We start from the raw sequence: 14,304 nt of genomic DNA, 5'->3' as shown, positions 1-14,304 counted from the left end.
TCTCTGTATGGCTTATTTCACTTAGCATCACACTCTCCAGTTCCATCCATGTTGCTACAAAAGGCCATATTTCATTTTTTCTCATTGCCACGTAGTATTCCATTGTGTATATAAACCACAATTTCTTTATCCATTCATCAGTTGATGGACATTTAGGCCTGGAGCCTGCTTTGGATGCTATGTCTCCCTCTGTCTCTGCCCCTCCCTTGGCTCTGTTTCTCAAAAGTAAACGTTGAAAAAAAATTTTTTTAATAAAATTGTTTTTCATTTTATTTTTTAAATGTTCATTTATTTATTTTGAAAGAGTGTGGGGGAGGGGCAGAGAAAGGAGAGCCAAGAGAATCCCAAGCAGGCTCCGCACTATCAGCCCAGAACCTGATGCGGGGCTTGATCTCAAGAACCATGAGATCGTGACCTAAGCCGAAATCAAGAGTCAGACACTTAACCGACTAGGCCACCCAGATGCCCCAGGATATTTGTTTTTAATTTTAAAAGTAATGCATGTTCATGACAGAACATCTGGAAAATACAAAAAGTATGAAAAAGACAATAAAAATCATTCACATACTACTACTCAGATACAGCAACTATTAATACCTCCCACTCTTTTCCTAACAAAATAATTTTAAAATATTGTCCCAGCATTTCAAGTAATTTAAGAGAGAACAGAGATGCTTCTTGTCAGTATTGTACTGGAAGTACTAAACAGTAAAAAAAATTTTAAGTGGCAAAATAATTGATGTGAAGAGATGAAACTGTGTTTGCAGATGATGACTATTTTATTTATTTAGAAAATCTAAGAGAATCTATGGGTAAGCTATTAAAATTTAAAAAAGGTATTAGGCCTGTTTTCTAGTGTCAAATCAACTTTAAAAAATTAATGTATTCCTACTCACCAGAAATAGTCAAATAGAAAATAACAAAAAAAAAAAAAAGAAAGAAAGAAAGAAAAGGATTCCATCCACAGTTATATTTAGGAATAGATCTATGCAGGAAAGAGCATAATAGGTCTGAAACTGCTATTCTTAGAAAGGCCTGCTTGTTGTAAAGAACTTAATCAAACTCAACACCCAAAAAAACAAATAATCCAGTGAAGAAATGGGCAAAAGACATGAACACACACTTCTCCAAAGAAGATATCCAGATGGCAAACAGGCACATGGAAAAAATCCTCTGCATCACTCATCATCAGGGAAATGCAAATCAAAACCACAATGAGATACCACCTTACACCTGTCAGAATGGCTAACATTAACAACTCAGGCAACAACAGATGTTAGCGAGGATGCAGAGAAAGAGGAACTTTTTGCACTGCTGGTGGGAATGTAAACTGGTGCAGCCACTCTGGAAAACAGTATGGAGGTTCTTCAAAAAATTAAAAATGGAACTTCCTTATGACCCAGCAACTGCACAACTAGGTATTTACCCAAGGGATACAGGTATGCTGTTTCAAAGGAGCACATGCACCCCAATGTTTACAGTAGCACTATCGACAACAGTCAAAGTATGGAAAGAGCCCAAATGTGGTGTGTATACACACACACACACACACACACACACACACACACACACACACACACAAACACAATGGAGTATTACTCAGCAATCAAAAAGAACGAAATCTTGCCATTTGCAACTATGTGGATGAAACTAGAGGGTATTATGCTAAGCAAAATTAGTCAGAGAAAGACAACTATCATATGACTTCACTCATATGAGGACTTTCAGATACCAAACAGATGAACACAAGGGAAGGGAAGCAAAAATAATATAAAAACAGGGAGGGGGACAAAACATAAAAGACTCTTAAATATAGAGAATAAACAGAGGGTTGCTGGAGGGGTTGTGGGAGGGGAGATGGTCTAAATGGGTAAGGGGCATTAAGGAATCTACTCCTGAAATCATTGTTGCACCATATGCTAACTAACTTAGATGTAAATTAAACAATTAAAAAAAAAAAAAAAGGCCTGCTTATACGGTTGGCCCTTGGCTGGCACCTGAGAACTTGGAGGGTTTCTTATATTGATATAAAACTTCCCTCAAATGATAAGAGGGGCTCACACACCTAAACTATCTGTGTAAACAATGTGGTGCATAGGGGCGCCTGGGTGGCGCAGTCGGTTAAGCGTCCGACTTCAGCCAGGTCACGATCTCACGGTCCGTGAGTTCGAGCCCCGCGTCAGGCTCTGGGCTGATGGCTCAGAGCCTGGAGCCTGTTTCCGATTCTGTGTCTCCCTCTCTCTCTGTCCCTCCCCCGTTCATGCTCTGTCTCTCTCTGTCCCAAAAATAAATAAACGTTGAAAAAAAAAAAAATTAAAAAAAAAAAAAAAAAAAACAATGTGGTGCATAAATCTGATCTGGTGTGTGAATACCTGCTTTATTTCTTGGAGTCTGGGATTTTGGTACATGGTGGGCAGAAGGTACCCATATGACCAACCCCCAGTAATAACATTGAGTATCGAGTCTCTGATAGACAATGCTTCATACATGTTGTCACAACTTGTTACTAGAAGAATTAAATGTGTCCTGTGTGACTCCACTGGTGGAAGACTCCTAGTAACTTGTGTGCCTGATTTCCTCTGAACTTTGACCTGTGTGCCTTTTCCTTTTACTGAGTTTGCTTCATAGCCTTTTGGTATAATAAGTCTTAGCTGTGAGTGCCACTGAATGCTGAATCCTGAGTCCTTCTAATAAAGCACTGAACCTCAGGGTGGTTTTGGGAACCACCAAAATAACATCTTCCTGGAGAGAATTACAAAATATTCACTGAAGCACAAAACAAGATCTAAATAAATGGAGAGTTATACCATGATGGAGAGTGGGAAGAAAGGCAGCCCACCCACCCCATCATTCATATATTCAATGAAATTCCAATCAGTATGCCTGCAGGAGTTATTTTGATTATTGGTGGTTCTCGATAAGTCAATCCTAAAATCAACATGGAAAAACAAAGGATCAAAAATAACCATCTGTGAAGAAGAACAGGTGGTAGAATTTGTCCACCTTGGTAGAGGAATTATTGTAAAGCTACAGTAATTAGGCAACAGGAAGGTATCTCAGTGGGGCTTTCCATGGAATCTGACAACATGATTCCAAAATTTGTAAGAATAAGCAAAAGTCCAAAATGGACAAAACATTCCTGATAAAGATGAACACAGAGCTGTGCCAAATGGTATTTGAGGCTTCAATACATAGGTGGTATAATATTGGTACAAGGATAGACAAACAGACCAATAGAATAGAATAGAACAGAATAGAATAGAATAGAATAGAATAGAATAGAATAGAATAGAATAGACAGCCCCCGAAACATACCTACCATGTATAGAAAAAAAGTTGATAATTTGACATTACAGACTTTGGAGAAGGATCAAAAGATGTGCTGTACAAAAAGCTATCTATAGGGGGAAACTCATTTAAACCCCTACTTCCTACCACACTTTATAGTCTTTTGTATGTTTTAAATACTTCATAAGAAAAACTTAGTTGACTAAACACATACACCAAAACTCTCTGACTCTGTTAGTAAACCACAGGCCAGTGATCATAATTTTATAAACTGTTCTCCTTCCTAGGACCCCAAGGGCCTATGAGCTTCTTAAGTAGCGTTTAACTTCAATTTTACACCAACTTTTTGTTTTTGTTTTTGTTTTTAATTTTTTTTAACGTTTATTTATTTTTGAGACAGAGAGAGACAGAGCATGAATGGGGGAGGGGCAGAGAGAGAGGGAGACACAGAATCCAAAGCAGGCTCCAGGCTCTGAGCCATCAGCCCAGAGCCTGATGCGGGGCTCGAACTCACGGACCGCGAGATCGTGACCTGAGCTGAAGTCGGACGTTTAACCGACTGAGCCACCCAGGCGCCCCATACACCAACTTTTTGAATAAGCCTTACCTCATAGATCCTGGCAATTCCACAAAGTAGGGTTACTTCTCCTGGAAACTTATCTAAGCCTTGTTTGAAAAGATTTAAAGCCGTCACTGGCTGATCCAATGAGACGTAAACCTAAAACCAAGATACATTTCAATAAAAGTACTCGCACTTAAAATAACAGTATTTGTTACGACAAGTTTATAATTACTGCTTAGTGACACATGATCTCCTAGATGTTACAGTAAGAAGTTAATTTCCAATAGTGATGTTACAGTTTTACCTTCACGTGTCATATCTGAAGCATTTATTCATTTATCCCTTCAACAAATGCTCATTGTGGACTTGTATTGCCACAGAGACTGAGCAGTAACTCAGCAAGAAAGGAACAAGGGAAAATCTGTTTAGGATACGACAGATACAAGTATGTCTATAAGCGGGCACTAAGGAACCAAATTCGAGACCGAAGTTGAAGACGAAGAAAGAGGAAGGACCCAAGGAACAATAAGGTCTGCAAGAGAGCAGCAGCAGAGACTCTGTGGAGAAGCTGGTTTTCAAAAGGGGCCTCCAGAAATAGAGGACGAACAGACTTGTGAAGAATGGCGTCAGGGAGTCGAGAAAGTCATCACTCAATGGCTTCCACTTAATTAGCAATTAGAACAGTAGCGTGGATAAACCACACACTTCATAGAAATTTCTAAAGTAGAGAATTATAGTTTTAGGGATGGAAACATAAGATTATGACATTTTTTCTTCATGATCTTGGATCCTCTGTTTCTTTCCAAATTGTGTTTTGAAGAAGGTCTTCATGGGAAAACTGTGTATAGTGTCTAATGCTTACGTATGAGATTAACAGGAGAGGTATGGATGAAAAATTTTCAATATTTACTTCATACACTACTGAACTGCTTTTTTAAATAAAATAAATAATTTAATATACTAAGTAATACAAAATGTTTGATAATTTTTTAAATTAACAATCTAATATTTGCAGAAATAATACTGTTCCTAAATCAGATTGATGTTTATTACCTAGCAATTACTCTTTTATATATTAAAGAAAATAAGAAAATTTTACTTTTATACAGTCATGAAGGCAACAATAGATTTAAGCAAATCAATTTATGGAAAAATATGTCAAACCATGTACTTAACAATAGTTAAAAAGCATATTTTTTTTAACCACCAGGCAAGTGATTATCAGTTAAGAAAATGACAAATAGCGTGACTTAAGTTTTCATTTCAAGGTGTCAGAAAAGTTTAAAAGTCTACTGTGATGCTTAGAAGCTTCCTTAAGAATTTTAATATGTAATGTACTGAAGGTGGACTTAGTTTCAAACATCTCTGAAAACTACAGTAAATATATCGAGATTATTTGGCACCGTAAGATTATATGATGTAACTTTCATTGTGTCCTTTTAGTATACAAATTCTTAAAACCGTATTTAGGAAGTAGTTCTTCCTTTTATATCTCTTCTTTTCAACCTCCTTTACCACACTTTTTCATTTTAAAGTGTTTTTTGTTTTTGTTTTGTTTTGTTTTGAGAGAGCAGGGGAGGGGCAGAGAGAGGGGAGGACAGAGGATCTGAGGCAGGCTCCGCACTGACAGAGAGAGTCAGATGCAGGGCTCGAACCCACAAACTATGAGATAGAACATGACCTGAGCCGAAGGCAGACGCTTCACCAACTGAACCACCCAGGAGCCCCGGCACTTTTTAATTTTAAAAAAATTCTTCAAGATACAGTAAGATGATGTCCTAACTGCCACTTCATCAAATGTTTCTAGAAGCCCTGGTGAGGGGCCAAGATGTAACTTTTCTCCCAGGACTGAAAATTCTAAGTGGCCCTTCACCTCTTTTGTGGCTGTGGGGGGCAGCAGGGGACAGCGAGTAGGAAGACCTGCGTTTCAGTGCTGGCTCTAAACAGCCAAGTGACCCCGAAAACCCTACTGGAGCTTCTTTAAGTCTCTGTGGCCATAAAAGTACAATGGAAATGTGAAACCTACCTTGCAGGGTTGCTATGAGTCTTACATTAAACTGTGTGTGGAACAGACCTGATATAATACCTTGTACTGAATAGGTGTTCAATAAAGGGGAAATCTTTGTTGTTATGGCCAAGCCAGGAAATGAAGGACCTACGTAAAAACAGTCCCCGTTCTCTACCGTGTGCTGAGGTGGGAGTCTGGCAGGTTGTAGGAACTATGGCCTCTCTGGGGCCTGTTACCCAGGAGGGTGGTAACAAGCCTACGGCAGCTTCTTCTACTCTGATGGGCAATCTTTCAAAGGGGTTTTCTTATTTTTCATGGCAATCAATTTCTCCTGAGACCGTTAGCCTCCATATGTTCTCACTTTTCCACTTGCTATAAAGAAAAATATGTCTGAGCACATTAACTTGCCAAATATTCCTGAAGAAACTGGCAACTCTCCGTGTATACTGGCCAGAATTTGAACCTTTATTTTGAGAAGACAGATTTCACTCCGGTTTAAGAATACTTACTTTTGCCAAGTAGAGAAATGTATCTACCATTTCCTGCTGCTTCAGGGCTGATTTAAACTGTTTTTCTGCTTCACGATACATTCCTAACCTAAGAACAGTCATTTAAAAAATTAGACATTCAACTTAAAAATACTCTAGCACTTATTCACACACTGAGGATATGAATAGAGACAAGTTACATTTCTATCTGGAAGAGTAAGTGTGTACTAAAGAAGGTAATGTCAAACACACATATAAATTAATATTAGCATTATGTTTATACAGTTTAGCAAAAAGTTGCCTATTTCCCATGTTCACGGTCCGTGCAACCCTCAAGCAACCCTCAAACGGTGTGTAGAAAGTCTGTCTGGACAGCAGGGCTAACAGCTGCCAGTGAGCCAGGTCATACCAGTTTACCACCCAAAGAGCTTATGATCAGCTGGACATATGGCAAGTGACCTGAATAAGTGCTTAAGGTCTCCATTTTATTAGAAGAACTTGATGGCATTTCTATGAAAATATTACCTGCTCTGGGACAAAGGCCCATTTTTAAAGCCATTCTTAAACAGTTTTGATGTAAGTAGTAATTGCTACTTGAGGGAAACAGGTATACCACGTTGTGATTCTAGAAACATTTTCTTCTCCTTTTTTGTCTTCGTATCCAATACAGATTGTCCTAGTCTACAAATCTGAGATCTGTTCCTTGTCTCACTGAAGCCGTCCTGATATCAGCCCAGGGAACGTTCTATTACCACTAACTCAATCGTGAAAGCGTACTTGAGCCTGTCCTAGATCTGTCGGGCTTTCTCATTGCTCGCCAGCCAAGAGCTACTTGGGCACCTTACGATGCTTTTACTTTGTGAAAGTTGGAACAATACACAGTATGTTCCCTCAGTCTACTTCCGTTCATAGTGAATGAAACAGCTGTATCCTAACAGCTGTTGGAAGATATAAGATTAATGGGGTTAAAAGCAACGTCCCCCCGCAAACACTGCCCTAAAATTAGAGAGAATGTGTTAAACGGCAGAAGCCCCCATATAACTTTTACAAGAGTATTCATAAAATGTTACCAAAGAACTCTAAAGTTCTGAAAAACGGCATAGCTCTCTACACAGCTTCGACTGAACATTCAAGTCTCAAGCATATGGCTAAAGTTCAGCCACTGAATTCTGTGAACACTTAATTATCCACGAGAGTCTGGATATTTTTATCTAATATGATGTCTCTTCCCAAAAATGATTTAAAAGGGATTACAATGTAATCCTATAAAACACATGCAAAACAAGAATGAGAAAACAGATTTTTTTCAAACAATGGTGATGGAACGATAAACAAGTTAAAAAACAAAAAAGCAATCAGAGCCATTTAACTCCCCTGGAAACCAAAGAAAGGAAGGATGGATCATACACATTTTTTTATTACCACACCCTCAAGAGAGAACTTCTAGTACTATCAAAAAGGAATAACCACATGGGTTCTTGTGCAAAGGAAATTAACTGGGCCATGTATAAAGAAAGACTAGGAATAATGAAAATATCAGGTTCAGGAAAATCGGCCAATATCAGAGAGTCAAAGTCCAGAGATAACCCCACCAACTGCTTAGCTTTTCTCTCCAATTTAATTCAATAAATACTGTCAAGCACCAACTGCATGCACATTTCATAACACAAAAGAGAAGATCGCAACAATGTCCTAAAGGCACAAATAAGCATGAAACAAAACATTCACAAATAAAAGGAATCATATTATGGCCAATAAGAGAAAAAAAAGTGTTTTGAGAGCACAGAGGAGGAGTGAACCAAGATAGATTCAGGGAGGAAGAGACAGGCAAGCCTTTGAAGGCTAGAGAGGGTGGGATGGGGGTTGGGTAACATCTCTGCTGGAAACAAACTAAACTGTCAGCACAGGCACACAGAGAGCACAGTGCACAGCTCTGTAGGGGAACGCTGGGTTGTCTAGGGAGGTAGGTAGGGTGCAACCGGAAGGAAGGACACAATAAGTAATGGGGGAAGAGAGACAGATGGGCAAGCGTGTGGACTGGACAAGATCAGGCGTGCCCCATTTAAAATCCAGATTTCATCCTCCAGGTAGGGGAGATTAACCGAAGAATCCAACCAGAGCTGTTTTTTTCACAACACTGTTCTGACGGTCGTTTCTAAGAAGGGCTGATGGAGCAAGAAAATGGGGGCAGAGAATCCAGATTAGAAGCCAATGGAACAATTCAAACAAAGCGAAAGGCCAGAATTCAGGCACTGGTATGAGAATGGGTAGTAAGGGAACAGCTGTGAGAGCTACCTGTAGACAAAGAATTGGCAGAATTTACTGATCAGAGCAAAATTTGGGGCTACATCCTCTGGTAATCCACCCTTGACCTCTCCAGTCCAACTTGGGAGCTCTTTTTCTGGGCTTGCTTCTATCATGGTGGGAGCTAGGCTTATAATTGTTTACTGTCCTCTCTTCCCTCCCCTCTCTGCCCTCCCTCCCCTAATCCCCTATGATTTTTTTTAAATCATTTATTCTGTTTATGTTTGAGAGAGCGAGTGTGTGTGGGGGAGGGGCAGAGAGAGAGAAAGAGACACAGAATCCAAAGCAGGCTCCAGGCTCCGAGCTGTCAGCACAGAGCCCAATGCAGGGTTCGAACCCACGGAATGCAAGATCATGCCCTGAGCCAAAGTCAGATGCTCAACTGACTGAGGCACCCAGGTGCCCCGACTGTAAACCATTTAAAGGAAAGACTGTCTAATAAATATTGGTAACCCTTGTACCTGGCAGAGTAGCAGCTCGTTACATAGCTTAGTGAGTGAGTGAATGCAGGAGTGCTGAGCACAACAAAGATGAGAGGTTATTAAGGGACAGAGAAGAACTCTGACTAATACGGCAAGGTGCACTCATTTAAATGCCATCTTACACGGACGGCAGAAGGAGTCCAAATTGTGCTTGTCTTTAATTATTAAAGATTTCTTAAGCTTTTGTTTAGAAGCTCAGGATTTCAAGCTTGCCTTCAGAAATTATACTCATAAAAATTTAATGGTATAATGCTACAAAATTACCTTTTAGTAGAAAATACTTCCTCAATCTAACAGCAGAGAAAACACATAAGTTCTATGTAAAAATACCTAAGCGGAAAGTAGTCTTAATTTCAACCAAAAAAGAATAAGCATTCTTTTTATTCCATTTATATATTTCCTTTTCCTCACAGTGTTGGACTGATAAGTTCATCTGAAGGATGCTCAGAGTAACCTGGTTTTGAATAATGAAAGGCATATTTATCTTTATAAAATACAATTGCCCGTTCGTCTCTATTTTTCAAATGCTTCAAATGCACTTCAATTCTAGGCAACAAGTTTTAGATCATTTACTAGTTGCTGTACAGTATTCATAAAACTAATTACAACTTTTCTGACCTCGCAGTTAATTTGCTTAAAAACATGTTTAAACATTAAGTGAATTAATGGAAGATTATTCAGATCCTAGAGAAACACCATGGAATTGTGCAAATAGTAAGAGAACTGGCCTCAGAAAACTGAGCTCTAATTCTTGTCCTGCCACTTACTAGCTGTGTGAATCTGGACAAGTCACTTTTTCTGAGGCTCAATTTTTCCCATCTGGACAAAGGGCTAATAATTGCAACTACCTCCAGGTGCTGTGAGGTTTAAGGTAAAGTAACAAATGGACAAACTATCTCCCAACTGTAAAGCACACTACAGATGCGAGGCATTGGGGGAAATAAAAAGACTTGAGAGCAAGAGGAGAAGAATGGGAATCAACAGCCTCAGCTCTAACTGCTCCGTTACTGACTGGTCTCGTACTAACTAGTTCCTGATGCAAATCACAGGCTCTCTCTGGCCTCAGCCTCCTCATTTAAAAAGTGCTGTTGTATCTGATGGTCTCACAGTTTCCCTGGCCCGGCACTACAATTTTACTATTCTAAATTTTTTTTTAATGTTTGTTTATTTTTGAGAGAGACAGAGACCCAATGCAAGCAGGGGAAGGGCAGAGAGAGAGGGAGACACAGAATCCGAAGCAGGTTCCAGGCTCTGAGCTGTCAACATAGAGCCCAAAACAGGGCTTGAACCCACGAGCCGTGAGATCATGACCTGAGCCGAAGTCGGAGGCTCAACCGACTGAGCCACCCAGGCGCCCCTACAATTTTATTATTCTAAAGGTAACAGTTCTTGGTGTTACCATGTGATTGTTCAGGAAGTGCTTTCTCAGGTAAGTCAAAGGCCCAGTTCTTATTTCTTCCTGAGGAAATCTACCCAGAAAAATAATGATCAGAGTTGAAACTCTAAAATATGTCACTACATCTAAGGCCTTCACAAATCATCAAAATTTTACCTGTAGTAACACTTTCCAATCTGCACTTTCCACCACCAGTCCTTGTACTGAGAGTACTCTGTGGAGAGGGCAGCCAAGTCCAAAGCCTTTGAAAACAACTCATTTTAGATTAGGATTTTCTTTTCTAACAATAAACAGAAACAATAAATAATGAAATGAACCGTGTAATTAGCATCAATCAAAACATGCATTAGAAATCAGACAGAAACTCAAGTTGTTCATGTTTCCAGATGGCTCCACCAATTTTCCCTAAATAATCAGTTCCAGACCAGAGGGCCGACAGCAGATGAATAGTAAAAACTGATCAAAGAAAAGCAGATGGACAATATGTTAGAATACAATGCTAATATACAAGGCTTAAAATGGATATTTAAAAATCCCCCAAGTTGTACCCTCCCCCACCCTTTATCTACCATCCAATGATCCCTGTAAAGTCAGTGGTGGTCAAGTCTCTGGTGTGTCAGCCAGGTCCAGCTTCAGGCCCCACTTTACAGACAGATGTAGAGAAATAGAAAAAGGTCAAGTAAGCAGACAGAAGAAGGCCTGGAAAACAGGATCGTGAAGAAGAGTCAAAGGACAAGGGCACTTGGGTATCTGCTGTCTTCAACCACCATTGTTCCATCATCCTGACCCCGCCTCACGTCCAGTGATGCTGAGGGTCAGACCTGCCTTTGCTGCAGACTGAAAAAGATCTGAGATGCTTGCATATTTTACATGGGTTTATCCCTTTCTCTCCAACATCTTCTAGTTTGTTCCTTCCAGTGTTTATAGATGACTAAATAGGAATTCAGATTTTATACAGAAGTAGAAACCATTTGGACAAAAAGGAAAGCAAATCAATCTTTCCACAAATTTGAAGCTCATGTAAAGATCTAGTGAATAAAAACTCAAGTTATTAGTTAAAAGAGAATTCTCACGTTTTATGATACAAGTCTTTCTCTCAAGATTGGAAAACTCTTACTCTTTAGCCAGTGTTAGTATAATCATTATATCCAACAGTTAAAGTATCTCTCAGATTTTCAGTTCTGTGATCTCAGAATATATCCCATATTACTGTCCATGTCTTAATGTGAACTCATTGCTGAAATGCAAGCCAGATGAGTTCCTTTGATGTCCCACCACAGAATTAATAACTTTTCCTTGTGTTTCCTCATCTTCCCTTACTCCAGGGGAGACTTCTAAAGACGCATACTCTTTATAAAGGAACAGTGTCACCATGCTGAGGTTCTAATGCACCTGAAAATCAACACCTCTATTTGAAAGCTATGTGAATTCAAAACAAGCCACAGGCTACTCTCGTATGCTTATTTTTCTTTTTTCCTCCAAGCCAGAAATAAAAGTGGAAGCAAAAACTGGGGAAAAATTATAACTTCAGTTAGGTTATCTCCCAAAATACTTGAAAAACATATTTTCAATCAGCTCCATTCAGGACTGCATTGTAAATATCTGAACATGTTAATTTTAACTTAATCTGTATAAAGAACTTTTCCAGCAGATAGATCATATACACTCTCATGTTTACTATAAAAGACCTTCTATTTTTTCAGAAAAATACGTCTTTCTCAATTTGCTACATATTCTAATTTCCCAAGGTTAGATTTAGTGCTTGTTACAGACTGCTGATTTTGTTTATGGTCCTAAAACAAGTCTTCCTATGTAAGACCTCTGTGTTTGTTCTCAACCGATTAAGGAAATTAATATGACTTATTGATATGGAATAAAAATGTAAAAAAATACATTGTAATGATCATTCCTCAAATGAACACTGAGGCTGCACTAGACAAAACTATTTATGACTATTTCAAATGGGCTTTAAGTTCCCTGAGAACAGGCACCCCTTCTTACACATCTCTGTGGTTCTGATATGTTGCTATGCTGTTAAGAGGCACTCAAGGATGATGTGTTGATTGAATTAATTCTATTCCTTATTTCTGACTTATACTGAAAATAACTTAAGAGCCAAACAAAACTCATAGTAGTAAGATTTATAATTAAAAGAAACTAACATTTTAAAATGTTAAAGTGATGACAGATCTTTATTTCTTTAAAGTCTTTCTCAATTTTTCAAAATAAATGACTATGTAACATTTAAGAATCTTTGAAAAATCAATCTAATATCCAAATATTCATAAAGGCCTAGAATGTCATATAAAAGCCATAAGTTTATAAAAGTCCACAGGAGAGGGGACCTTGGCAGATCTAGGCTACATAATGTTTGTGAATACACCCAACCGAGCATCACAGTGTATTTCTTTTTTTTTTTTTTTAATGTTTATTTATTTTGAGAGAGAGAGAGAGAGAGAGTAGGGTAAAGGGAGAAAGGGAGGATCCCAAGCAGGCTCTGCACTGTCAGCACAGAGGCAGGGCTTGATCCCACAACCGTGAGATCATGACCTGAGACAAAATCCAGAGTTGGACACTTAACTAAGCCCCCCAAGGTGTCCCGTCCAGTTTATTTCTAAGTGACAGTGCTCCAACCATTAATATTTTTTAAACCAGTCATCCTTTAGCTATTGTTATTGTTGCAACAACTTCAGGATGATGAAATTAAAGAGCATACGGAAATAAAGATTCCAGAATCAACCCACATGCCACTTTAATTTTGCCAATACTGCCAATAACACCCCAAAAGGCACAAGCGAGGAGGGAAGGGAGTTATTAAGAACTCAGAGGCAGAAATACGGTTTTCTATAAGTCAGCTTTACTTCTTCTTATCATTTAGCTATTACTTCATAACATTCTCTATATTTACCTCCAGTATCCTCCATATTTGTCTGCAGATAAACACAGGATCAACCACCCACATGGCACTTAAGTTTTGTCAACACTGCCCCCACAAATGGAAAAAGCATTAAGAATGGAAAGACACAAATATAGTTTTCCATGGGAAGATCAATTTCATTCTTTCTTAAGTACCACTTCACATTATCCTCATTTGTCTATTGTATGTTCGTGTTTGTGTGAAATGGTTTATTTAAAAAGAAATCTGGAGGCCACCCAAAGTAACCAGTATAAAAGCACCTCTGATTTCTTAAGAATGTTAAAAAAAAAAAAAAAAAATTCCTCTTTTCTTTTTCCAGATAATGTCATAAAACAGAGTTTGTGGAAAAAAGGCATGAAAATGCATGCTTTCTGCTCATTACCTAAATCCTTCTTCCTTTCAGAAAATAACATTTGTGATAAAAATCTAAAATGACATCTTAATGGGACAATCTGATCCATAACAGAACTATAATGCAATGAGTCCATAACAGAGTAAGAAAACAGAAACAGGGCATCTGTCCTGCTCGATCCTCCTCACATCCATCACAGTACCCAATAATTATTTGTCTCAAGAATAACCCAGTCGAGAAATAAACCAATCAATAAATTCATGAATAAAAAGGAAAACAGAGGAACCAACAATTTGTGCTTTTCACAAAATAAAAACAAAAATTTCTTAATTTCATGTTCTATAAAATATATGTATTGAGGGTAAGCAGATGAAAATAACAAGCAGGATATAATTAATTACAAATATCTTATTTTATTACTGCCCCTAATTTATAGCTAAACTTATAAATGAAAAGTTGCTATAACATTATTGAAAATTTTGGAAAAAATTGGATAAAGTTTTGGTA

General features: G+C 38.4%; 1 protein-coding gene across 6 annotated transcripts in view; it reads right to left on the bottom strand.

Moving 5' to 3' along the window:
* Positions 1-14,304, bottom strand: part of TTC8 (tetratricopeptide repeat domain 8) — a 61,015-nt gene that overhangs the window by 20,594 nt on the left and 26,117 nt on the right. For 5 of the 6 annotated variants that reach the window (XM_078447922.2, XM_078447920.2, XM_078447921.2 and 2 more), the window contains 3 exons: positions 10,685-10,770; positions 6,368-6,455; positions 3,896-4,006 (listed from right to left, as the gene is read on the bottom strand). The exons of the other annotated variant lie outside the window; for it this stretch is intronic. In XM_078447922.2, coding sequence (XP_078304048.2) covers positions 3,896-4,006; positions 6,368-6,455; positions 10,685-10,770 — 285 coding nt within the window. The remainder of the gene's footprint in view (positions 1-3,895; positions 4,007-6,367; positions 6,456-10,684; positions 10,771-14,304) is intronic. 6 annotated transcript variants of the gene reach the window in all.

Source organism: Panthera onca, chromosome B3, assembly GCF_046562875.1.
Source record: "Panthera onca isolate mPanOnc1 chromosome B3, mPanOnc1 haplotype 2, whole genome shotgun sequence".
NCBI classification, from domain to species: domain Eukaryota; kingdom Metazoa; phylum Chordata; class Mammalia; order Carnivora; family Felidae; genus Panthera; species Panthera onca.
Note: the sequence above shows the minus strand (reverse complement) of the source record. Positions and strands in the feature narration are given on the sequence as shown.